Source organism: Nyctibius grandis, chromosome 5, assembly GCF_013368605.1.
Source record: "Nyctibius grandis isolate bNycGra1 chromosome 5, bNycGra1.pri, whole genome shotgun sequence".
NCBI lineage: Eukaryota > Metazoa > Chordata > Aves > Nyctibiiformes > Nyctibiidae > Nyctibius > Nyctibius grandis.
Window position 1 is genome coordinate 29,536,779 of NC_090662.1, and position 27,468 is coordinate 29,564,246.

Consider the following 27,468-nt stretch of genomic DNA (forward strand, 5'->3'; position numbering starts at 1 on the left):
AACGTTCTATCACAAGTATATTAAACTTCCTATCATTGCCACTTTATTTGCATAGAATTGGTGTTGCTTTTTACATGAAGAGAATTGCCCTTTCATTAGAAAGGTGGAGTGGATTTCAGGTGTATGTACTGACTTTCTTGACTGGAGACTTTACCTCCACTTTGAAAGTAAAGTTGAAAGTGGTCTGAGAAGTTTCTGAATGTGTGGATAACTGATTTGTTTCTCTACCTCAAAGTGTGCATGTCTTCAGCTAAACCAGCTTGCTTCTAAAAATGTGTTGGAGTGAGGATGTAGGAGGACAGGGCAGGATAATTGGGAATGTCGCAGCATAGACTTCTGCCATCCCCGTTGTTAATTTTTATGCTAATCCCATTTATAATCACATTCTTCATATTTTTCTAGTCGTATGAAGATAATTTTTTAGCTGTCTACCTTCCCACCTCTGTGTGCTGTAGAACTTACACAGATGCCTTTTTTAATTTAAAAAAAATCTTGTAAACAGAGTTCAGAAGCAGACAGGTACAAGAACTGGCACTCTGAAATGAAGCTTAAAACTAGGGAACCTGTAACTAAGATGTTACCTTTTCCAGGCCAACCCTCTTACTAGAGCTGTATGTTCCATTCTCGTAACAAGTTCTGCTTCAAGAAGACAGGGGACTCTCCTACCTTGCCCCAGCAGACAGTGCCTGGAAAAAGTATCTTGCAGCTCACAGTATACTAAAGTATGTTCTTTCAATAATACTTGTAGTATAGGGATTCCCACGTCATTGCTTAAGACCCCAATAAGCCAGAAAAGACGCAAATAACTTTCCTGCTGTTGCAGTGGACACGCTGTTGCCACTTTATTTCTTGGTTCCAAGCTTGTAATGCACAGTACTGTACAACGTACAGCACTGGCATGGTGAAACTGGCTCCAGAAGCTTCTGAAGGTGCTTCCCAGTTATCTGAAGCAGTGTTCAGTTTGCAGATCAATAAACTAAAATATTAGTGTCTTGTAGCATCATTTCCTTGCTTTGGGATCTCAATAAGAAAAAATTGAGACTAAATTCATAAGGTTAAATTGTTTTCTACCTCCTGTATTTTTTTCTAATGTTAGTGATACACTGGTCTGGTTAATAAACATATATCCAGTTATGAGACTTTTCATACAGCTTATACTTCTCAAGATCACCAACCTGAAATACTGAATGTTCTGTAGGTATCTCCCCACTGGAAGAAAACTGTGTCTAGATGGAAGACATCTTCTCTTCCTCTCCTTCCTCTTCTGAAATTTTCCAGGAAGATGAACTTCGTCTTGCTTGAGAGCGTAATCCCAGACATGAGAATGTGTGTTTGCCAGGTGCAGTGAATTCGGCACCACAGATTCAGCTTAGTAGTAACGGACAAATACTTGGGACATTTTTCGGTGAGACAGCTAGCTATCACTGTATCACCTGGTTTTATTATGGCGCGTGATTATCGAGGGTAGGAGGCTCCAAGTGGTAGCTTTTAGGGGTGTTCCCATCAGCTTGCTCTCTTGTGATTATGTTCTGCCCCGCTTTTTTGACAGGATGAAGATGAAGTGAGCCTATAAGAACCTCTTGTTGTATCTTTGTGTAGATGTCGCATACAAAGTTTTGGATGGCCCTGAAAACCCTTTTGGTTTTGTCTTTTTCTCCAGCCTTAACATAAAAGCAAGGAGACTTAAACAAAAAAAAACACCCATCGTTTGCATGACACCAGTGAAGAGTTGCTTCTTTTTTATTTAGGTGCTGCATAGCTGGAAGCGAACATAGTTGGAACAGACATCATGCTTAATTAATAACTTATGTGCCTTTTAAGATTTTTATTTATTTATTGACTATCACTTGAGTATCATGTTCAATATGGGCAAATGTCATGTGGCAAATTGTGCTGTACAAAAGGACTTAACAGGTGTTTGGACAAGAAGGTTATCTGCAAGCCAGATTGCTGAAATGTGAATGTCTGCACATTTCCTCAGTATGACAAAAGGGTTCTTCAGATCTGTTATCTGGATGGTTATCACCACACCTTCTTTGTACATTTTTCGATGGCAGTAAGAAGTACCAAGACATGTAATTTCTCTTCAACTTTAGCAAGAAACAGTGGATTTGGCATCTTAAAGCTTGCTGTTGTATTTGCGGGGGTTCTTTGCAGGGTTAGGAAAACAAGATTTGTTTTCCCTAATGCTCTAGCCTCCCTCTTGTGGACGTCCATGTAAATGGCCCTTGCTTTCTGAGGTGGTGCCTCTGCAGCGTGTGTCCAAGACATTAAACGGTACCCCCTCATATATAGTGATACCTAAATGCAGTTGCAAATTTATGCAGCTCTTTGTATGTTTCTACCCTGAAACAGCTTGTAGCCTTTGAAATTACAACTCGAACATTTAAATACAATGCTTGAAGTACTAATTGTGTATTTGTGTTGGTGGACCTTTTAAATGTCACGTTTATTGGGTTTTACTTAAAAATGGAGAAACTTTTTCAGTGGCTTTAAGGTCATTGAGTTGTTGGCTTGATTTCAGACACCATGTCTGCAATATTGTAAAGCTGTAACCACAACATGATATTCTTTGGAGAAAAGACTCTTCTGTAGCCTCTGGACTTTCATTCAGTATTTCTCCTTTGAAAAAGCAGAAGGTAATTATGAGGTAGCAGCAGTGTGCAAGTTCAAAAAAAAAAAACAAAACCAAAAACCCATAAATTTGAGAGCAGAAGAAATGAAAATGAAAACAGGCATAAATGAACTGTTTTTGCAGTCAGATGTAAATACTTCAAAGGTGATAGCATGGAAAGTCTGTCAAATGCTACCTGCCACTGAACAGAAATAAGTGTGGAAGTGAGTGTCCGCATTGGGCAAGCAAGATTGATTTCGGTTGCTACAAGTTACTAGGTTGTAATCAGCTTCTGTTGATTTTTTCAAAATATATCTACCTACAGGTATCTGTATATGTCTATATATAGATATCTGTATCTCACTATCTCATCGGTTAGTTGATAAGTTACAGCAGCAGATTGTAGGGCCTTTTTCTCTATTTTTATAGTAATCTTCATAGGATCACAGGGCAATTCAGGTCAGAAGGGACCTCGGGAGGTCTCTAGACCAACTTCTTCCTCAAAGTCACCTCCGCTATGACATTGGGGTAGGTTGCATCTGGTCTCGAAACCCACTGAAGATGGACACTACAAAACTTCTCTGAGCAACCAGTTCCACTGATTGACTGTGCCCCATGGTAAAAAATGTCTCCTTATATTCAGTCAGAACTTCTGCTTTTGCGGTGTTGATGGACTAAATCGAATTAGGTTTAGACTGATGAAAGTCTGTTTATTTCATTACCAAATTCTCTTATTGACCATACAGTCATACAGTCTTGAAGGCCTGGTTGCCTTTCCTTTTGCTTATCTCCAAGTAATTGACTTTTTTTCCCTATCATAAGGCTCTTTCAAAACTACAATATGGCCAGATTTTTTTCAGTGTACTTTTAACCATGTTTGCATAAGACAAAATATTATCCTTTTGTGAATGAGCAATAACAAAGAAGGATGAGCAAAGCAATACTTTGGAAGTTCTAGCAATACTCTGGAAGGAGGCAGAAAGTCTGTATTTTCAGACAGCTGCTTTGGTACACATATGATTTTCAGGGTCCCTCTAGTGTTCAGTATTGAACTTAGTATTAAGAAACACAATATTGGAAAGAGCGATCCTCCCCTCAAATATGTTCTAACAAGATAGAATAATCTTTTGACAGCAGAATTTTGGCACAGAGCTGTACATTAAAAGCAATACATGATACTTTTTCAGGAAAAAATGTTGCATTTTAATATACAATAAATATTAATTGAACATCACTAGTAAAATATTTTAGCTTAAAGCTGATTACTTCATAGCGACTAGAAACTCCACATCTTTGTCCTCCAACACTGCATTTTTTTTAATTCTGCAATCTTATTCCACCAAAGAATAAGTGTTGAGCAGCTGGAAAGATACTTTTCTAACAGAAGCTTTTGAGCAATGTTTTTTTTTCTTTCAAAATATACAGAGCAATTCGCAATGGCTTAATCTTATAAGCATCTCAGTAGAAGTATAAGATCAATAGGCTGTTGTCATCATAGGTTTGGGATATAAGAAAAAGAAACAATAATGGGAAAAGTGGTGTATGTAAGTACTCACTACTTCAGCAATTGTAAGACATAGTAATATATGTAGGAGAAAAAGCATCAACACATACGCTTTTGGGAACAGAAAACAAAACAGAAATGGGATAAAGGACAGAAACATTTTGATGTGCATTTAGTTTTAGTACTTGAAATGTAATTCTCTGAAGGCTCCTCTCGGGCATAGTTGGTGGGGGGTCTGAATGTTGGTAATACGTGTGCACCCTGCGCTATTGCACTGCACCTGCGCACACTGGCAAGAGTTGTGTGACCTGTGATTCTTTTGCTTACACTGTTTTTACCAGAGAGGGTTTTGCAAGTATGTACATAGCTGTTGTTCTTAATATTCTTCCTCTTAAATACTTGGTTGTGATTTACAGCTTGCCCTCCACAAAACTACATATTTCTTTTCAGAACTTTGGATTTAAATTAAACTGTACATAGAATTTGTCACTTAAGCTGTCTTCTAAAAATAATTTTTGAAGTAAAAAATAAGTCTGACACTTTTTTTTTTAATTGAGGGGAAAAATGGGTGATTTACTGATATTCTCTGCTTTTAGTAGGGTGAAAACTTGTGATCTGCAGTTATGCCCATTCCCTTCTCATTAAGCTGGTCCATGTGCTAAATGAGAGGCCTGCTACTGCGTGTGTGGTCAGCAGGAGGGATGCTCTTTAAAAACGGGTTTTGTGTAGTTCAGAACCAAAACAGAAATAGTTTAGTCACCAAGCTACCATGTTTCATATCTGGGACGTGTTAAGGTTATTTGTGGTTTAATGTGCTACTTGAATTTGGAGGTGATAAAAGATTGATGACTTTTTTTAACTTTTTCTTCCAGAAGTATTATATGTCTATATTCTAAACTCCTGGAAGAGACTTGTTTAGTTTCCTCTGAGTTTCCTTCTTGTGAATGACAACAATTGACTTCTCAACTTCATTTCCATCGGGAAATAAATGCCAACCCTTAAAATATTTAAAAATTGCTAACTGGACATAAATGAGTTGCTGAATCTGTATGTTCTGTTAAGTCGATCCTTGCGCTGAAGCATGAATGTGGTCTCTTGGGCTTTCATCCTCTGCTTAGTTCTTCTACAGAACACAGAATCTTTACAGAATTGAGGTGCTCTACTTGATAATGCAGTTGGATTTTGATATCTTGAAATAATTTTTTTCACCCGTCCCCTTTTCTTTCAGGAGACAAATGACTCCACTGATGTATGCAGCTAGAAAAGGCTATCCTCAGGTTGTTGCTCTTCTTGTCGCTCATGGATCACACATAAACGCCCAAGATGAAAATGGATATTCAGTAAGTGATTTACTTCTGTGTGCTGTAATTAACGATAAAAATTCTAAAAAGCAAGAACCCACAAACTTGTTTCGGAGTACAGCTTCCTCAGAAATACCCGTCGGTATATCACCACTTTGAGATTGCTTTGCATTACTTGTCTTTGTCTCCAGATTCTGCCATGTCAGAACTTTTAAAGATTGCATTATGGATTGAACCTTCTTTTTTGCTCCATATGTAAACTTGGTAAAACGAAATTGTTCTTTGCAGGCATTAATATGGGCAACACAACATGGACATAAAAGTGTAATTTTTAAGTTGCTTGAGCTGGGAGCTGACAAAAATCTACAGACTAAGGATGAGAAAACAGCAGCAGAGCTAGCAAAGATCAATAAACATTCAGAGGTATTTGATTTAATTTTTCTTTGAAATGCAAATTCTGTGTTTTCCCTCAAAAATCTGTTCATTAATTGTATGATTTTCTGTAGAAGTGTTAATTCAATAGCTAAATTATGGCATCGAGTTGAATACTTGCACTATTACATCTATACAGACTATTTTCTGTTATATCCCAACTTTTCACAGGGCTTTAAATGCTATAATGTTTAGGGAACATGGGTTTTTGTTGGTTTTTGGGGTTTTTTTTCAGAATCCTGGACTTGAGATTTAGAATACAGAACAAGGGATTATTCATGTTAATAATGTTGATATGAGAAGTAGAAAAATAATGTGCTGTTTTTTTCCTGTCTGCCAAAGTGTGTGAGAGAATGTGGATATGAAACTAATTAGCAGTGTGTAGTTTCTGACTGATTTTGGAAGTGAAACGGCTAAAGCTAAAAAGGGAGTGAGTTGGTACTGGCCATCTTCAAAATCCATTCTCGGGAGGGAAGAAGGTGTAAAATAATGTAAATTGGTCATCAGATCATTGGAAGAGCAGCAACTAATTATCAACGTAAAGAGAGAGCTGCTGAAGACAACATATATTCTCTTAAAATAAATCTGTTTACTGCTGTTACCAAATGACGCATGGTAGATCAATCAGACCAGATTTCTGTGTGTTTTGCTTTGAGTTGCTCTTACCAATGATGTGGCTTTTTGCAGTGGCTCTTCAAAAATGTATATGAATTGTAATTTACTTTATAGCTTCTTTTTTGCTCTTTCTTTCTTTCTTTTTCTTTCGTTTTTTCTTTTTCTTTTTCTTTTTCTTTTTCTTTTTCTTTTTTTTTTTTTTCCTGCCAGACACCAGGGCTAGGCAGGAGCAAAAATGATAACTATGCACAAAGCTGTCAGTGTAGGCTAGCAAGATCAGTGTCTGAAGCTCAGTGATCTGTTAGCTCAGGTTACTGAAAGGAGCTACAAATGCTTTCTGTCTTTGATAAATGACTTGTTCAGCAGGCTACGGCCATATAATCTTATAACACAACTTCGTCTGACGTGGAGGGAATACAGGCTCTTCACAGTTGAGAGGTGGGTCTTGCCTCTTGACCTGCGAAGCGCTAACTTTCACACAGTTACTGCAAAGTATTGCAGATGGTATTGAGATACTTAATGGTCATGAGCTTCTTCCAGCTTGGGGGTCTGCTCTTCAGGCTGTTGACAGCCCCTTGGGTTGTCGTATAGACTATATCTGCAGAAACTATATCTGTGAGGGAAGATTTTTTTTCTTACATATTGTACTGGGTTTGGCTGGGATGGAGTTATTTTTCTTCCTAACAGCCTGTATGGTGCTGTGTTTTAGGTTAGTGGCCAAAACACTGTTGATAACACACCAGTATTTTAGCTATGGCTGAGCAGTGCTTGTGCAGCATCAAGGCCTTCTCTGTTTCTCACTCTGCCTCCCACCTCCAGCAGGTAGGCTGGGGGTGAGCAAGAGGTTGGGAGGGGGCACAGCCAGGACAGCTGTCCCCAGCTGACCCAAGGGATACTCCACACCATATAACGTCATGCTCAGCAATAAAATTGTTGGGGAAGTTTTTCCGAAGTAGGCATTGCTTGGAGACTGGCTGGGCATTGGTCTGCTGGTGGGAGGTGGTGAGTGATTGCCTTTGCATCACTTAAGTTTTTGGGTTTTTTTCACCTTTGTTTATTGAACTGTATGTATCTCAGACCATTAATTTTTTCTCACTTCTACCCTTCTGATTCTCCTCCATCCTGCTGGGGGAGAGTGAGTGAGTGAGTGACTGAGTAGGGGCTTATTTGCCAGCCAGGATCGACCCACCACACATACGTATATGTGTATGTGTATATAAAACTGGTTATTCGCCTGTAATTTTAGGAAAGTGGTTTCACCATTCCTTTAGGTTTATTGAGGTTCTACTTGTTTTGCTGGATTTTTCTAGTAACTATCTCAAAACTTACACAGGGGCAGTTCAGTTTCTGGAATCCATCACTGATGCATAGTGATGTCTGGCAGAAGGCTTACTTTAATCAGTTGGAAGAATCCCTGTCTGTCAGATATAGTTAACTTAGATTGTCAGTTGTAAATTGCTAAACGTTGGGTCCATATATGCACTGGAAATGGAGACGTTAAAATAGTCATATGCCTTATGCTCTTCAGACAACTTATTCCCTTGAGTATGTAGAACTCTTGTCTACAAACCACAAAAATTAGTATGTTGGTGTATCACTGCTTCTGTAGTGAGAGATGCTAACTTTTTTACACTACGTTATATATACTGTTTTGCTCTGCATCAGTTCATCGTTATGCTGGAATTTGGTTAATTCAGAAATGCTCTTGATAAACTCTGTGGGCTTAGTCTTAACTCCTCATTGTAGTTGTATGCTTTAGAGAAGAAGTAGCAGATGTTTCATGTTCCCTGTAAATAGTGATTTATGATAGAACTCTTTGTAGTCTTACTCCTGTGTATTTCTTTATGCAATTTGAGTTTGAATAATAATTAATTCATTTTGGCTCTTCCAGATTTATAGTTTACTCTCTTTGACTGCAAATCACTTGCCAGGGCGATACCATGAATCGATTAAGCAAGAGGCTATCTACAAATTTCTGACAGCTGTCAGTGACCACAGAGATGGGTAAATACAGGCATAGTGTAATTTTAGCTTATAAACATTCCTAAGAGATTATATTTGTTCATATCAATGATTAAGTTCTACTGTTATATGTTGTGTATTATTTGGAGCGCTACCAAGATTCCACAGTAAGTATATTAATGTACTATTAATTTTTCAAGATTGCAAAGTTCCTTTGCATTATAAGCAAAGAGCATACTCTAGATCTTTCCTTCCTCTCACTTGGTGTAAAGTATAGTAGAGCCAGGGTCCAACATCACTTCAGTTCATTTCAACTTTTTAAAATTTGTATGCTCCCCTGTTGGATACTCCTTGTTGTATGATTGTCTTAATTTGGTGTTAAATTTTTGATGCTTTCACTTCAATGCCTGTTTTCAGCGTTATGCCACTGGGAAGAGCTATGCCCTTTTCTTTTTTTCTGCTTATATGAGAGTCAAAATTAAGTATGAACACCAGTTAAGCTCTAGAACTTTTTGCATAGCATGCCCCTGACCCTGAAGCTTGCAGGTGTCCTATGACTGAAATCAGCCCCTGCTTCAGGAACTTCAAAGATCTCTGATATGGTTTTGTCCCAGAACGTGTTGGCTAAGAAGTCCTCAACAAACCATGCACTTGCCTCCTTGACCTTAAGCTCCGTGATCTTGAGAAGACAACTTCCAGTGCCCATATTCTGTTCTTGTTGGTCAGATTGATTCTTTATGCCAGTTCACTAGGTAGCGGTTCACATCGAGGTAGTCTCAGTCTCAGACAGAGTACCTCAGTTCAGACAAAGCCTCACCAGGTTCTGTTGCTAGATGAATGTATATGTCAATAAGATTTTTATTCTCTGGTGCTTCAACCACCGTCTTAGAGGTACTTTGTGGAGCAGAGGGGTGAAGGCTTTGCACGGTAAAATCGCTTATCTATGCTATCCTCTTTGTTCTTGCATCTTACTACTACATAGTAAGTAGTAGTACATCTACATCATAGATTCCTGAAGGCATTGTTCTGGGTATCTCTCCCCATCTATGAACCAACTGTCATGTGGGATCTGTCTGCTCCTTGGGGATTGTCTTTTGAGTCCCTGTATACTTGCCATGGAGGTGACATTCTTTTAAATAGATTGATCTTCTAGTACTCTTCACAAAGACTCGTACTGCTAGATAGAGTCTGTACTTAATGACCTCAGTGTTAGAACAGATCTCTCTCTTTTTTTTAATAGGTTTAGGTTATTTAGGCAGTTTCCCAGGCTTTTTCTGGCGTAAGAAAATAAACTAACACTATGCAGCAGTTATCCAAATGGATTTCATGCTGTTGAAACCTGAGGGTGGCTAGAGGACATTCTACCAGTGTTTGAGTAATCTTGATAAGCTTTTAAAATAAGACACTGAAATTCTGAAGCCCACTTAAAACACTTTGTGGCAGCCAGGTGTCTAGCTATGCAAATGTAATTCTGTATTAGACAAGTCTTGGGCTTCCAGAATTTCATGTGTTTCAGTTTTTTCCAAACTCTACCGGTTTTCTCTGCATCAGATGAGCAACTGATTTGTTTTCATGAACAGACATTTCTGTCAAGCTCAAGGATTTTTATATTAAAAAATAGCTAGTTATGGTGTTTCATAACTTTGAGCATTTCTGGTAATTAGTAGAACTCTTGGTTTCAAGAAACAGTCCCCTGAAGTATACCAGATATCTGACTGTTAAAGGCCTGTTCTTAAAATACAGCTTATCTGTTTCTGCACACACTCATACCCAACCCCTAGTGAGTTGTTTTTTTTCATCTAGTGATAGTCAAGAGGTACACAGATACCTGTGTTTACTCCATTATAGTTGCTTGAGCTGGATGTCCCATTCCTGCCATTTGCCTGCATAATTCCCATCACAGGCATTGCCAGTTGTCTTCTCAAGTCCTTGTTCTCTCAGTTGCTCCTAATGTGTCATCTGGTACTGGATATCAGTTGTGCTCCACCATGCCAGGGTCAGTGAGTATAACTTGTCGTCCTTGCTGTTGTCATCCTTAGGTAGTGAGCGTAGCTTCGGTCGTTGCCGTCTGCCATCCTAATTAGACAATTGTCCTGGCTCCAGAGCTCTGGACTATACAAGGAATTGCACATACCTGTCAGGAATTTGCTTTCTTCAGCTCCTGGATCAGGTCCTTTTCTGGTTCAGGGGCTTTCAAGTTATTGTCTGGATGCTGAATAGCCCTTTCTTTGATCCTGGGCAAAAATGTCCCTTCCTTTAGCAGAACCAAAAGTCTTGAGTTACCGAAGGACTTCCAAAACCTTTGCAAACTGGACACTTTGAATGCCTGAATAACAACATTTCATCACTGCAGGTCATTCACACGCTGTCTCCTCTTGCCAATTGAAGCACATTCGCTGTACATACAAAGTTTGGATGTATATGTGAATTGCTTACTTCAAAGACTGGTTGTTGCTGTCTGTGTGTTGAGAGGGGAGGAATCGGGCAGAGGATAACACAATTCTACGGAACTTCATGGTAGGGATGATGGCTTTAAATTCTGTTAAAATTATTTTAAACTTTCTTTATATTTTGCCTGCTGACAGAAGGCATGCTCACAGAGTTATTGACTTGGCACAGTGTGGAAGTTGCATGAACTCCTTTATATGTGATTTCGGGTGTCCATCCTCATAAAAGGATAAGTATACTTAAATACCAGAAATCCTGGAATGCAAGATTCTCAATATGCGAACCTGAAATATTTTCTTACGTATTCAGGATAATTTTCGGAGAGGTTTGATTGGGTTTTTTTGAGGGAGGTGGGGTGTTTGCTTTTTGGTTTAATTCTGTTCATTACAGTTGTTCATCTGATTGCTGAAAGCTGGTTAGATTTTTCTTTTTTCCCCTTATATTTTTATATTTTTTTTGTTAGGGCAGGGAATCAAAATTGATATTTTGCCTCTGTTTATAAATGTTAAACTCTGAACCTACCGTGGGTTATACCACTTCCTCAGTCTACCTTCTGACCGGTAGTCTTCTGACAACAAATTTATTACCAGACTAATTTCCACTATCTTTAATTGTAGGCATTCCTGTTTTCTTGATAACCTTTTTTGGTTTAAATGGAACCACAAGGGTAACAGTTGTGGGCTGAATCCATTTTATATGAGTGTTATCTGATAAGAATACATAGTTATCTTCCTTAACCCCACTTCCAAATTTTTCAAGCTTTTGCAACCCAACTTTATGGTTCAGTTGGAACATTTTGCTACTTAAAATGACATTTTTTTATAAATATCATTCCTTTTACGCTCAATTCAACTCATTAGACAGAAAAGCTGTTTATAAAATCTTGATAGATTAAATTGTACCCCATGATTCTTATGAGATCCTACTGTCATCAATAGGTGTGTACAACTTCATGTCACTCCCCAGTGCTTTGTCTGGGGAGCTTTTCTGTAGTATTTTGTTCTGGATGCCTGTCTTTTTTTTTTCTTTAATTTCCACTGTTTTCATCTCGAATCTTACTAATTATATTTACAGTTCCTGTTCAACTTTGGATGACATGGAAGTGTTTTTACATGGTCTTGGTCTAGAACACATAATAGGATTATTGAAGGTAAGTTTGTGATGTGTCTGCTATCTGTAAGGTAATCCATGAAATCAGAATGCACCTACAGCATAAAAAAAGTTCTATCACTATTAGTATATTAATTAGAATAAATTTATTAAATTGATTCAAATAATTTTATTAAATAGAAGTTTATATAGAAAGTGTTAAGTTAAATTGCAATGGACTGGATTGAATTGCTTAATTGTGATTAAGTGCATTAGCCACAACATGATGTTTCTAAACTAGAGAACTCATTCGTTACTTCGATAATGGTGTTGTGTAGCAATTTTTGTTTCTGAAAACTGAAGTAAAACACAAATGAAAAAAAATAAAATGAAAACAGTTTTTCCTTCTGAAATTATTTTTGATGGGAGAAAACCCTTTATTTTATACAGGAAAAAGATATAACTTTAAGACAACTTTTGGTCATGCGAAAAGATGAGCTAATACAGGTCAGTTCACTACTTCAGAATTTAATTTAGTTTTATCCTCTTTCTTAAATGTTTTTAAAGTCTTAACTTCTCTTTATAAATGGCTAACCTTGTAAGAATTCTTTTTTTTAAGATCTGTTTTCAGAATCTTCTGCAACTTCTTGAATTTTAATGTGAGTATAGATAAACCTTTTCTAAATTATGTAATCCCACAGACCAGCCTTGAATTCTGTGGGTTGAACTCTTGAATCTTCTCTGCCTAGATCTGACTATGAAGTGGAAGTCCCCAGTATTTCTTTGCTGCAATGATGTGGGAGTTGAGGTGAACAAGAAATAGTTCCGTTTTAAATTTTAAGTTGTTACCACTTTTAGTATTTAAGTATGTTTTACCTGAAAGGAAATCAGTGCTAGGATTAGCAGTAGATAATCATGAACTACTTTAAATGTGGTCTTCCTTTGTGAGGTGGTAATTTCTGTTGGAAAAACAAGACCTCTCTTACATTGTGGAATCTCATATCCCACACAGGTTTGTGAAACCTTACCAAAAAAAAAGAGGAGAAGATTTGGTTTCTTACAGTTTACTACAGCTAGGAAGGCTGGTATTTTGCTGTTATCCAGGACTAAGTGATGTATTATTACAAGATTTCAGTTTCCAGTTGAGATAGGGTGGTTGCTTTTCCTTAGTCTTTGCTGGAATTATTCCTGTGGGAAATTAAAGCCTTCTTGTGCTTACAGGAGGATGCCATAATAAAATCCAATTACAGGAGGCTCCTTGAAACAACATAAGTACTTCAGGTTGCAGGATTTTTTTGAGCACTCTGTAGCTGGTCTGGGATACCAAAGATGCCTCATTAAGATAGCTGCTTGAAGTCTGCTCCCTGCTACTGATGCTAGCCATGTCCTCAGTGTCAGCTTTTATCCCCTATTTTGGTACCAAGGAGGCATGTGTTCTAGCAGCTGGAACCAACTTTTGCGTACAGATGTTAATAGTCCTTCAGAGTACGTGTCACAAGGATGTTTTGTGTGAAGTTTTGTCCTGTAACTGAGTGGAGTTTCAGTGTTTTGACAGGGCTCAGAGGTAATTCCGTATTCTCAGAGGGTGCACGTATAGGGAGCTTTGTCAATGGAGAGATTTTTCGGAGTTCACTTACACCTAAATATTATAAGACATGTTGGCATGTTCTGATGTTACTGCTTTTCTGAAGCCTCAGGATCGTGCCCATTGGACAGCATCCCCATGTGGGCTTTATATGAATCCTAAAGCCCCTGTTGACAGGAATTTTGCTCTTAAAGATTTTTGTGCCTTTCTTCTCATCACTGTGTGAGCTGCTATCTTGGTTGTGATTGTGTTAAACTGCAAATCTGACTGAGTATATGTTCATATTGATCACCTGTTTTGATGTTGTAATCGTTACTAGTTTTTGTCCAGGGGACACTGGGGGAAGGGGAGAGAATTGTGGACTTTAGTGAATGGCTAAGCCTTACGGTTCCTTCACCAAAGAGGTACAATTTCACACAAACTGATAACTTCTGTTTCAGTGTTCTAATGTGTTTGAGGCTCCCTTTTATAAAGAGGCCTTTTTTGGACAAACTGAAATAAATACCTGGATCAGCTTCTTTTGCAGAGGAAGATAATATCTATAGGAACGGAATTGTTTTGCCTCTTAACTCTGCAACAGCAGGAAACAGTTCCTGGAAAATAAGTTGTGCGTTGTGCACAGACAAAAATTAATTAGTGAGTATTCAACTGAGAATTTAAAAAATGACATAACACTCCTGACTTATTAGCACTTCATAAGTTATTGTAAATTCATGTTGAAGTCTAGTTTCAGAGCTCTACTAACAGTTTCTCCCCACCCTCCTGATAGAACAAATCTAATCTGTTTCCTCGTTAACTCCAGAGTTGAAAGTTTTTAGTGTGATGGCAGATCTTCAACTAACAGCCAGCTTTTTTAAAGAGCCTGGATCTTATTACTACAAAGATTAATGATGACCTCTGATGGATACCTCTGAACCAAGCTGCTTTGTATCCAGGGAACTGGGAAGAAATCCTGTCACTAACATGATACACTTCCCTCCATCAAACAATATCAGAAAGATATTTTCTCTGTAAATATCTTTATCTGTATTATACAACAGAGCCTAAACAATGACTCTTTCAAGCTGAAATCCTTGCATTCCTTAAGCTTATAAACTGTTCCATACTGAGACAAGTCTGTTCAATATACTGGGACATGTCTATTTAACATCTGGAGGTTTTTGTCTGATTCTGTGCTACTCCTAACACTTGGATCTTTTTTGTCTGTTTTTTTGAGCATTTGTCTCACAAGATAGCAACAGAAGTAATTTTTCTTCTGTATGCATTTAGGCCTAAGAAGGTTCCTTTCTCACGTGTTTATTAGTTTAGAATAAGATAAATTGGCATCTTGTTGCGGGTTTGAGAATGCATAATGAAGTTGACACATCAAAATTCAAAATATAACCCAGAAATTTAACTTCATAATTTGAGAATTATCTGGTGTGTGTGCTTCCATATCACAGTTCCAGGACCCTCCTTCCTCTGCCCCCGCTCCCTGCAAAAAAGCATTTAGTATTTGGCAGAAAATTGTCAGGTTATTAAAAATAGCGCTCACTTGGGAAAGATGGCAAGGATGTAAGAGTTCATGCATAACTTCCCTGTTTTTATCTGAGATGTCATCTTTCGTGTGTTGAGGCAATCTGTTATTTGCTTCTTTTGTTTCCATCTAAAGGATGTCAGAAAAGTCATGTTGATGTGGGAGCGTGAGTTTGCAGCAATGATTTCAGGGGCTGGGTGGTTTCTATTTATTTATTTATTTAAGTAAAGAATAAAATAGATGTTGTTAGAGTTGATATGCATAAAATTAAAACCTAGACTGCACATAGTCTGTTTTTCAGATATAAGCAAGTTCTTGTGCAACACTTGTACGTTCTTAAACATATGGCTGCATCACAACAATATTTGCGTTATTTGGACTGCGGAGTGTAATTGAACCAACACCAACTTGGAGGCTTGCTTATCCATAAGGAATAAGGGCTTCTTGCACTGTGCTTGTTCTATGTGTTCAACATTGCATGAATAGTCAGGTTCTGGGTAACCCTCATGTTCAGCAGAGATGGTCTACAAAGGGAAAATGTGTCTGCTTTGGGAAGTAGTTTGGACTTGTCTTATCTACTTTCTGTCTCTAAGTTCTGCACCTAGTGCCTCTGAATTCAGAATTACTGTGGTGGTGGAAGGCTTTATCTATGGTGACTTTTATCACGTTCTTTACTTCCTAAACCATATCTTCAAGATGTGGTGGTGTTTAGTCACTGATCCATTTACAGCAAGATGAAACGCTATTTTATTTATAGGGAAACAAAGTACAGTGTCTTCCTGATATGCTGGTGAGAAGCTGTGTCCTGATTTGCTTGTTCCAGGAATGAGAAGATGGAGTCAAAAGCAAACCCAATCTGCATGTAGTTCCTGCTTTAAGCAAGATAGTTTTAATATTCAAGAACAACTGCCATTCTGTCCTTGGAAGAGCTCATTTGATTTGTTAATTACAATTAAAAGTAAACTTGTTGCTCTTGTATAAATCAGCTTACTTTTGCATCATGAAATGCCTGCTGTAATGCTTTGTAAGCATTAAGAAAACATTAGTTCATACCAGATAGGGCTCCACAAGGCAAACCTGAGAACTATTAAATTGAGCGAACTTACAGTTCAACATCGGTAAAGCAAATTATTTCTAGGAAACCCAGATCTTTCTCTCTTAAGGCTGCTAGTGGTATTTACCAAAGAGACTTGAGTACAATTTGTTCAGGTACCCATGGCAACCTACTGGAAACTCAAAAGTTCTTGACACCTGTAGTTAAACTCCCAATTAATCTTGTTGGGATTTTACATTACTGAAGAACTTACTTGTCTATAGACTTACAACGTGGTTTTGAAATGTTTAAAGACACACTTATAAGCCCATAGTTACATGTTACGTGTGATTTCTGAACACCTGGTAGAGAACCTGGAGGACTGTTTTATGGAGCCACGATCAACACTGGGTGTCAGAAACGATAGTCTCATGCAAAGCAAGCATTTTTCTTCCCTAGAATTGCTGCTTGGCACCATCCGAGGAAGTGAGACTGCCTGGCGTTTTGATCTGTCGTGTGTTGTCAGGTGTTCATTCAAAATTCTTTCTGCAATAATTGCAGAAATGCGGGAGACTGCAAACACTAACATCTTACGGATTTCTGAGGCTGCAGCAGGGAACTAAGAACATCAGTGAGAGCCCCATATGTTCTAGCTTTGGAGACTGTGGGACCCTTGCGGTCTCAAATTCCAGAGTGGTCCATTCCTGATGAGTCCAGGCACTCAGCTGGAGAGTTAGGAGCAACGTTATACTTGGAGCTGGCATTACAAGATTTTTCACTTGTGTGGAGAAGCATCCTTAGGGCTGCTAACATCAGAAGTCCTGTGTTGCACAGCAGCCTGTCAGATGAGCAAGGAAGAGTATTGAATGTGCCACAGAAGCACTTCCCTTTTAACAAATGTACTATTTTTTTTCTTTATTTAAGTGTTCTGCAAGAAAACTCTCAGTCTAGGATTTAAATAGGAGTTAAATTTTAATCTGAGATAGTTGATGGGTAACACAGCTGACAATGTTTTCTGTCCCAGGCATCACTTGGAGAATCTCAGTTACACAGTGTGTATCTTCTGAAGAAATTTGTGCTTTTTTTCAGCTAAAAGAGACAAAAAGTCTTGAACACATCAGAACTTTTCTCTTGTTGTTTGCAGCATTAGCCAAGAGTGTAGAAGATGAACTGATCTGAGCCTAGGGACTGTATAGGCTGATGTCGAGTAGTATTTATGCTTGGTCTTTATTTGAGGTGAGAAGTCTGTTCTGAGTTTATAAGTATGCTGTCCTTCAGATATCTGAAAAGGCTGCTTTTACAGGCTATTTCATGGTAGAGACATCCAGCTGAATGTCTTTTTAACAGATGTCTCTCACTCTCTCTCTCTCTCTACTTGTTCATGATCATTCATGTTTTTGGAGGTAGTGTGAACCAACTAGATTTCTTTGTAGGCTTAACTTATTTTTTTAAATGAGATTCTTTAAGAAAACAAGGTTTTGGAAAGACGTGTCATATCTTATGAGACCAGTTTCTCTAACTGGAAAAAAATACACACCCAAAAGCTTGTAAAAGCCCTTAAAATCTGGCCTCTTTCTGTAAAATTCTCCATTCGATGCTGTTTTGATAGTTTCCATTCTTTCTTTCTGAGTTAATGCTGTATCATCATGATGATTGGTTATTTTGCTGTAAGAGGTGACTGAGATGATTCTGAAATAGATGAGCATAACATCCTGACAACACTGGGGTACTTAGAAAAACTGCTATTATTTTTTTTAATAAACCTTAAACATATTTTATCAGTATCCTGTGCAATTTCAGTATGGCTTCTCCTTAGCTCTTGTAATTTTGTTTTGCATCATTGAATAATTTCTGTGGCTTTATTTTTTCCTTTGGCAGTTACATACATTGTAGTTGGTTGCAATAACTTAAAAGCAACTTCTTTTGACTCTTAATAATTAGAAGCTTGCACAATAAATGGTATTGTACTGTTATGTCTAATAAGTATTAAAATTAAATCGTATTTGGAATTACTCTTTAAATTTAGATTGGCATTACAAATCCTGGAGATCAACAGAAACTCCAAGATGCTATTAACGAGCTACAAGTGGAAGAAATAAGAATTGGAGACCTCCCTGAAGTGATGAAGCTGGAATGGAGGTATTAACTGTATATCTAAGGAAATGGAAGTGAAATATGAACTATTTAAGGTGACTGCATTGTTTTCTATAGCTCAAAGGTAAAATTCTCTCACACCTTATCCCATGCATAACAACCATGAGAGTATGCCACTTGGTGCGTTGTGGTAGGTGTGTTTTGTACAAAGGTGGTTGGAAGCATAGATTGCTGTTGTAGGAATCTGTTTATGGGTTATATTGCCATTATATGCTATTACTTTGGCCATCTTTTTGAGTGGTGAATTCTTTCTTTGTACCTCAGGCAGGATTTCATGGCCTTGTTGTGCAGGGTTTTCACTACCTTGAGTTCATATGAAACTGGCTTCTCGGGCTCCAGTATCATTAACTCATTCTTTAATTTCTCTGATAGGCTTCAGTGAGCAGATTTTGTTATTTCTCCGTGGAAATAGGGTCTTGCCCTCCTTGCTTCCCCATGCTTCAAGAGCATCATGGACCCTTACAAACCCCACATGATGTAGTCTCTGTAATTCTCCATTGTGTCTGTAGACAAGGCAGGCTCTGTTAGTCTTGCGGTCAAATTTGTCTGATTGTAAGATGCAACAAAAAGATGTGTGGGAGGGAGAGATGCATGTAACTTCTGCATAGGGCTTTAATTTTCAACTAATAAATTAATTACTTGTACATGTCTATCTTAAAGTATAAATGTGACTTCTGTATAGATTCAGGATTTTTTCCTTGTTTTCCTCTGCCGTTGGAAGCAGTTTTAACTGGATTCTAAAGACTTCATTTTTTTATGTTACAAATTAAGAACTTCATAAGATATTTCCCTTATCATAAATTATCTGTGTCGGTAGAAATAGGTTTATAAGGAAACTGTTTTTTAAGAAAGTGTTACTCCTTCAAACTTCCATTCCAGCTTGGTATTTTTCCCATTATTGGTTTTCTTTCTTACAGTCTTAAGCATCAGCTCTGCAATACCTCTCGTACTTCTAGTATAGTCTTGTGCAGTCCCGTGAAATCCAGGCCTGAGCTGAGAGGAACATCCCTCAGCAACCTTATTAAACTTCATCAATCCCCTAAGCACTGGTAGAGCACTTTCCACATCCAGCACAAAAAGAAGAATGAAGGCTATAGTAAGTGCAAAGGTGTCTTAAGATTTCTTAACCCTCTTATCCTCTGTTTTGTTGTGTAAATATAATTTTTTCCAGAAGAGACACCTAGACTTGAATTCAGATTCTGTGCTCATATCTTTCCTCTTTTTACTTCCCAGAACTATGGAAGAATTGCTTCTGAAAATAGAATTAGTTTGATATTTTAATTGCAAAAGTTTTAGAAATGAACTCAGGCAGAAAACTGTGGCTTGCCTTTTAGAGGCTTTAGTCAGTCTAACTGCGTGTGTTTAACTTAGAGAAGACTGGTTTGGAGATACCATAGCTGCATCACTAGTAAGTTAGGTTCTCTGTGCTTGTTTCTTTCTTCTCAGTCCCACTGTCATTTGCCTAGCATTGTGTTGCCTTATTTGCAGTGGCCTGGCTGGAAAAAACTCCTTGCATTCCGTCTACTCATTAAATAACTTTCTACTGTCTAGAAAAGTAAGGGTTCAGTTCCTCTTTTAAGTGTGTATATCTCCCTCTTGACTAGTGACCTGACAGCTGTGCTGCTACTCTGTTAGATATTTCTTCGCTCTCTAAAATACTGGGGAGAGCTGTCTGCATTATTTGGGTACTATAAGGCTAGGCTCTTCATTAGTGATGTTGCTCATTGAACTAAAGAATGTGCTTGGGTTCAAGTTCATTCTGTACATGTCACCGTCCTTTGGAGGCAGCTGAATCACACTGACATTGTGTATTAGCAGTCATGTCATGATGTCGTCCTGCCAGAGCATTGTCTTTTGTGCCTTGGTCACAGATTGTCTCGTATGTACTCCACTCCCATCTAGTCATTCTTATATATACTGATTGCTCATGATGTGAGCAGGCACTGTGCCTGTATCTGTATCCATTACTGTATTTAGACAAAAGAGGCTTTGCAGCCTGCTTGAGGTACATTTTTGCAGCACAATGCCAAGTTTGAGCTGTGGGATGGGGGAGGACATGCAAGGCATTTGGGGAAGCTCTTGAAAGACTGAGGTGGGCTGGGAGATCAGGGTGTTCGTTTCCTAATACAGGACTTTGGTGCTGCTTCTAGTCTGTGAGATTTCTCCATCAAAACGAGTACCTGTGTACTTCCAGAAGAGAATCCAGGTGCAAACTAGTATGTGTGCTGTAAGACTGAAGAACTAAAGTTCCAGCATGCAAGAGAGTACAAACCAGTATGATAAGGATACACCATAAATACTCTGACAGCACTTGAGCCGTTCCTATCAAAATAGAGGCTTTGCTGCTGAGCTGAGGTAGTAGGCCATGCGTCTAGGTGTCCAAGTTAGGCACCTTTAGAAGAGGATGTTGACTCCTCAGCAAGGGATAATTAGCTGCAATTTAAGAGGACCGTGCCCAGTTTAAGCTTCATGCATTTTTATGCTAGAAATGTATGTTTTTTTTCAGATTGCTCCACAGTAGTGTTTAGTATATGCATTCAAGTAAAAAGCTTAAAAATTTGAACAGAGGGAATAAGTGAAGAAATACAAAAAGTTAACAGTTCACTGCATGTATGGCCAAATACAATAAAAAACCCACGTGATGTCCGGTACAGTCTCACACACCAGTGACATATGGAATTCCTGGTACAGTATGGCTTTAGATCATACGTAGTTCTCAAAACCAGAAAATGATTAATTGAATAAAGATTGAAGTACACAACATATGACAGCATTGCAGTTATGGCAAGCACTGCATAGTTTTCTAGGAAATGGCTTGACATGTATTCTAGGAATCTGACCTTGAGACTAAAATCATAGGCTATGTTTACATGCTGTTATATAAAGATTTTACTTCCCACTTGTTCAAAGTCATTCTGTGAGAAGGAAAATCAGTCATTAAGTCATAGAAAAACTAACATAGTAAAAAATGTTGAACTGATTGATTATAAACTCAGAGTGTCTAGCACTGTTTAGCCACTGGTGTTTTGACAACCATTAATTCTTTTAAAAAGTGATTATTTTTTGAAAATGTTATTTCCATTTGCAAATATAAGAACATGTCACTGCAACAGACACAAAATCATATGAAAATTTTTTTAAGAACTTCTATTAGTATAATAAAAAAGTATGAGAAGTGTATATGTTTTTCTTTTCCTTTTTTTTCTTCCCATTTCATGACCATAACATACTTTATTTTTGCTGAGAATCTTTCCAGAATTCCTAAAAATAATTTCCTTTGTGACAAAACACAGAAGGTGCCATAACTGATCCTAGCCAGCTAAAAAGTTATCTAAGTAGAAGGAAATTTTCATGAGAGTGGCTTGACTGTAGTAACAAGGGAGAAACTGTCAGACTATCTCCAGATGTGATTATTTTGTTTGGTGTTTGGTTTTTTGCCTTAACTATTCAGTTCAGTTATATTGTTCTGAAATAAATAGTAATTTATTTTATAAAAACAAGTTAATAAGCTTTCTTACTTCCCCATCTTCATAAAAACCATGAACAGGCTTGTTTTTCAACGTCCAGCATCCCTACTGATGCTTCTATACATTTCTGGTTTAAGTGTTAAAGTCTTAACAGTTCAGCAGTGTTGCAAATCACAGCTATCCTGAGCAGTGGTTGCTCATTTACAATCTTGTGCCAAAGTTGAAGGAAAACACTCTAAGGGCTAAATTCAGTCTCTGTTTAGATACTTGCACCACCCTGGCACACAGCTTAGTTTTGCTGTTTGGCAAATTTCATGTATCCCTTTTTGCCATCAGAAGCAGCAGCAAGTAAGAGGGTGTGAGTACATTGCATTTGGGTTTAATAGCAGATTGCCCTAGGGAAAAGAGGAACATTGGAGTCCGAATTAATTTATTTGGATCCTTACGAAAATATAATGGGAAGTTCTGCAATAGGAACTTAAAATTGTCTTTTGTTTTGGCCCTGCTTGTTGTTCATCTGAATGGCTTATAGCTAGTGGAAACTTTTGTACTGGAGATACAGGCAGTTCTCAGGAGTTTCAGGATTTGAGAGCTCACTCTGTAAAAACAAATGGATGATCTTCCTTGCCCACCTTTCCTCTGCCCGTTCAATGGCAACAGCTTTCTGGCCAGCACCACAGCTTATAACTAACACTCTCTGAGGCTTACAGTAAAACAAATTGACTGAGTGTCACGTGGACTCTAGAAGCTTAGCATTGAAATTAGTCTGTTAATTTTTTCTATCCTTTTCTCTACTCTTTGGCAATACTGATCAAACTAATTTCCAGAGTTGTCTTCCTGCTTGTATTTGACCACTAAGTATAAATTTTCTTCAAAGTAGATAACCTCAGATATTTTAGGCTTTGAGGAATGTATTTCCAGATCCAGGGGCCAAGTCAGTATTATTGGATTCTTCTTTCTTCCACTATGCTGGAGACTAAATGACTCTAACCTGGTCATTTCACTCCTAGCTCCAAAGTACAAACCAGAACTTTTTTCCCCCCCCATGTCTTCCCCAAGAATGTAAGCTGCAGGTTGGGAATAATGATATGTCAACATATACTATAAATTCTCTGTTTCTGGTGTTGCAAGACTATGATCTGTATGCACACCTGCACACAAAAAGAGTGTTGCAGTTATTATGCATAGTGTTACAAAATTACTCATTCAGCAGGTAATTAAATGTTTTCATTGATAATACAGGGTTGATAAGAGTTAGAAACAGAAGTGAAGGTTAATAGAATGTTTCCGAAAAGCTTTTGGGTGACACTATTTCAGCTTTCAGTGTGTCTTACTAGCTGAATATTCCAGATAACTTCATGATTTGTTGTCCTTTCAAAAGGAGGGGGTGGAAAAAAAAACACAAAAAACTTGCTAAGATGTTAAATGTAGTGTTTAACTACCCTGTGTTAAAATGACACTGGGTTATTTTTTGCTTTATGCAATGAAACTGCATGTCTGATTCACTCCCTAGCCAGTGTTGGAAATGCACAGATAATATTTAGCTTGCAAAACGTTACAGCCTTTAACAAATAATGGAATACCATTTTATTTTTGTAGTGGAGATGAATTGCTCAAGTTTCTTCAAAAGTTGAATAAAGAGTGTAGTAAGCTGACTGTTCCTGTGCAGACTGTGAATGATCATTTCATCAAAAATTCTCACAAGGTATTCAACCAAAGAAAGAAAGATTGATTTAGAGTATATTATTCTATTCTAGAATATTGTTCTACTTTGTAAAATGAAAAATATGAATACTCATTAACCATCTTGATTATTGTACAGTTATATAGAACTGTCCCATGTTCTTTCTTTAAAGGATACTTTTTTTCAATAATTTATTTCAAAGAATTAAGCCACCCAATTAAAGGAGATAGATCTGTTTCTTCGTGTTCCTGCTGATAGGGGAGTTAAAGTGACAACAGGTTCCCACAAAGGCTGATAGAGAGTAGTAGATCATGTTGTGCATAAATCGTACAATGAAAACCCAGCATAAATGCACTTATAAACTTTTTCTGACACTTGTCTTTTATGATATGTTAACTAAAGAATATTAAATTATAATCTACAGTAATTCTGGCAAATAACTGTAACTATTAACAGATAGTACTGCAGTGGGCGCCGACTGAAAGTTTTTTTGATGTCTGCAAAGACTTGGTTTGCAGTGCTGAAAAGCTGGGAGAAGAAGTTACCAAACTGAAGGACCTGCTGGAGAAGGTGAGTATGTGTGAGTCAGGCTATTAAACATTGTGTACAAGTTTCTGTCTACAACCTCCACTGTGACATCCATCAGTGAAATGTTTTGTACCTTGGCCTGGCACAGGCTCTTTAGCTGTAGCCTGGACATTGCATCTACCTCTTCCCCTTCCACCTTTCCATGGACAGAATTAGAAATAGTCTAGAATATTCCACAGCAGCATGGACAGTCTCCAAAGGCAGGCACAGTCAGTCTTTTTCTTTCAACCATAGGAAAGAACTAAGTGAAACTGGAACGTATCCCTGTGCTCTTGGACAACCACTGTGGCATAAATGCCACTCTGAATACTTACACTCTTGCTTCTTAATTGAGGAATCTTTTGTTTAGAATTATTGACTCACAAGGAAGATACTAGTTTTATGGATTGAATGGGAGGCATCCCAGATAACTCTGCAGAGTGACAAAAGAAGAGGGTGGGAGAGGTCAAGGCTAGATGTTAGCACCACATCAGTCATTCTCAAACCAACACAATGACACGTTCTTGTCAGATGGGGTCATTTTAAGTAATAGGCTAGTAAAAGGAATGGCCGCTGGGATAGAGTAAATGGAGCATCAGTGTCAGAAAGGAATCTGTTGCTGAACGAAGCCATGTGGAACTCAGACCTTGAGTATAATGCTACTAATGCAATTTCCTGTAGTTCAAGTAAATTTAATGTAATATAACAGCCTTCTCCCAATAAATCACTTGACACCAAATATATTTAAGAGGTAGATTGAGGTTGTGGCAAAGAACTTTTTAGCTATTTGTGTTCCTTTTTTTGCATATGCAGAAATCAATTATATATATATATTTGCCTCCTGTACATGCAGGCCAGTAATAAGGGCTGGGGGGAGGGATTCGAGTTAGGTGCCACTTGACTTTGCTGTCATCTGTACTTAAGGTTTTATAGCTGTCAAGATGAAGCTCGGTGGCTCTGTACCCAGTGTTAAACAGAGGTGTTAAACATTAGCCTTCTAATTACTTCAAAAATGTAATTCCTGTTCTGTTAAAATACTGTAGTGTTTTGTGAATTTCACTACTGAAGACTTTAACACAAAACATTTTTATGCTACTGAATTTATGGTGGGGCACTCTTAAATGAGTAGAGCACCGAAACATTTGTTATAAAAAGTACCAATTTAAGTGAAACAGTTAAACTCTGAGATAATAATTAGGAAGAAATTCTTTACTGTGAGGGTGGTAAGACACTGGCACAGGTTGCCCAGAGACGTTGTGGCTGCCCCCTCCCTGGCAGTGTTTAAGGCCAGGTTGGATGAGGCTTTGAGCAACCTGGTCTAGTGGAAAGGTGTCCCTGCCTGGGGCAGGGGGGGTGGAACTAAGGTCCCACCTTATCTTTAAGGTCCCTTCCATCCCAAACCATTCTATGATTCTCTATGATTCTATGATAATAAGTTTGTATAAATTCCCTTAAAATCTTCAGTACTGTTTGCTAAGCTTAGTCATTACAAGTCTTTGCCAGCAGTACAGGTTATGTCTGTAGCATACAATTTTTGAAAGCATGGTAAATGCAATGGCCTTCCAAGTGTTATAAACTAGGGTAGGGAATCAGAACCTAACCCTGCTGTGCTTCATGACAGGGCTCCACTCAGCTTCAACATGTATTTGAGCATGCCCTTGTAAGGTACTTTCCACTGTCCCTTTGATTTCAAGGAAATCTAATCTGTTACACATTTAACTTGCTGTTTTAATAAACAGTTGTTTTAGTAATGAAATGGCAAAAGTTCTGGTTAAAATATTTGACAATTGGAGTTTAAATGTTTTGTTATTAGATTTCTGTAGCATCTATTAGCAGTGTGTTTTAATCCTGAGGAATTAAGTTTGTAAACAGTTTGTTTTTCTAATATATATTATAGATTGATTGAGCATCAGATAACACGAAGGTTCGCACACGTTTATTTCAATTGAAGTAGGGCACAGACAGACAGTGAGAAAGAAATAAGATAATCCTAGATGCATGCAGATTCTTAGGACTGGGTGCTTTATCCCATACTTAAGCTTTCGCACTAACTTTTTTTTCCTCGTTGCACTTTTTACATGAACTTAACATCTGCCTCAGCATGAACAGATGAATGACCCCAGCCGAGTGAAACTTACAGAAAAAGCACCCACATTGGAAAAAAGACTAGTAAAAATGGGAGCGGTAACATTGTTTGGCTTTGTTTTTTTCTTGTTTATAACTAAGTTAGTGGTAAAGAAAACCTGACTTTAAGTTTAGTGTTATGAATCCTTTTGGAAAACTTGGTTGCATTATGCTTCTGTTCAATATATGCAGCTGAGCTGAAGTCATGTGAAAATTTGTGTAGTTTCTCATCATATCTGTAATATTTGCGTCCAGTAAGTACTTTGATCTAGAAATAAAGTTATTAGAAATTAAAACTGCTACTTAAATGTATCTTAGAGTTTTATTTTCAAAATTATTTTTGATATAGATTGTAGGTCTAAAATCTTGTCAAAGCTGATTTTCTTTTTCTGGCATAAAGCTGTAATTATTGCTTACTAATTACTAGTTTCATTTTTACCTTTAGCTATTGTTCAGAGGTGAACATAAGCAAATAATTCTGATTGTCATGTTTGTATGTGTTTTGGGAGTTGGGATGGTTTAAAATATTTTAAGTACCTTATGCAATTTTGTGTTGATAAAGATCTTTTCTCTTGCAGTTTTTCATACAAATCTATCATATGAAAAACTTCCCGGTGAGGTGTACTTTTTTTTCTTTGTCACAAACACAGGACTGTGGAGATCTTGTTTACACATTGCCTGAAAAGTCATTTCCCACTGAATTATGATATTCAAATTATGCCTGAAATCTGTTTCCTCAGGGATACTTACCTCTATTAAGAGTTTCATCACATCTATTAAAAGGATTATAGCAGTCCTTTACTATAAGAATGCAAGCAACTTAGAAGGCATAGCAACATGTTTTTTCTTGGTCTGGTCTTGCGCTACAACAGCTTCATGCTTAGAGTAATTTTTTTCTTAATATTTTCTCCACTTAAAAAGGTGTTTTTAATTCTGCAGTGAAATATTAATATCTGTTTTTCACCTGTTTACCAAACCAGCTATGTTGGAAAAAAGGGAATTGGGGTAAGTTAATTCAAGTCAGTTATGTTTTTGCAGAGTTCAGTAAAAATGCTGAATATTTCTGAAGAGACATTCTTCTATCAAAATAAAACAGAAGGAGTCTAAAAAAACATAAGCTTCAATGGGTGTGTAATGCTTTAGCGCGCTCTGTTTTCAGAGATGTTATGTGGAGTCTTAATCTTTGTTCCCTCAAGAGACTAGTAATGAGAAGATAAAAACCTGAGTGCTACTCCAATTGCTGTCACAGTTGTTCTCTGCTTTTTGTTTTAGAAAACTAGGTTGGGTGTTAGTATGTTTCCTTGTTACTGAAGTTGTTTTACCTACTTTCCTCCCAGGTTTCTCCTTCAATGCAAGGAACATCCTACAGAGTG

General features: G+C 37.6%; 1 protein-coding gene across 1 annotated transcript in view; it reads left to right on the forward strand.

Moving 5' to 3' along the window:
• Positions 1-26,218, forward strand: part of ASZ1 (ankyrin repeat, SAM and basic leucine zipper domain containing 1) — a 42,473-nt gene extending 16,255 nt beyond the window's left edge. Inside the window, exons 5-13 of the mRNA XM_068402148.1 lie at positions 5,347-5,458; positions 5,708-5,842; positions 8,358-8,470; positions 11,951-12,026; positions 12,416-12,472; positions 18,126-18,238; positions 23,320-23,425; positions 23,861-23,974; positions 26,072-26,218. Coding sequence (XP_068258249.1) covers positions 5,347-5,458; positions 5,708-5,842; positions 8,358-8,470; positions 11,951-12,026; positions 12,416-12,472; positions 18,126-18,238; positions 23,320-23,425; positions 23,861-23,974; positions 26,072-26,218 — 973 coding nt within the window. The remainder of the gene's footprint in view (positions 1-5,346; positions 5,459-5,707; positions 5,843-8,357; positions 8,471-11,950; positions 12,027-12,415; positions 12,473-18,125; positions 18,239-23,319; positions 23,426-23,860; positions 23,975-26,071) is intronic.
• Positions 26,219-27,468: the final 1,250 nt, after the last annotated feature.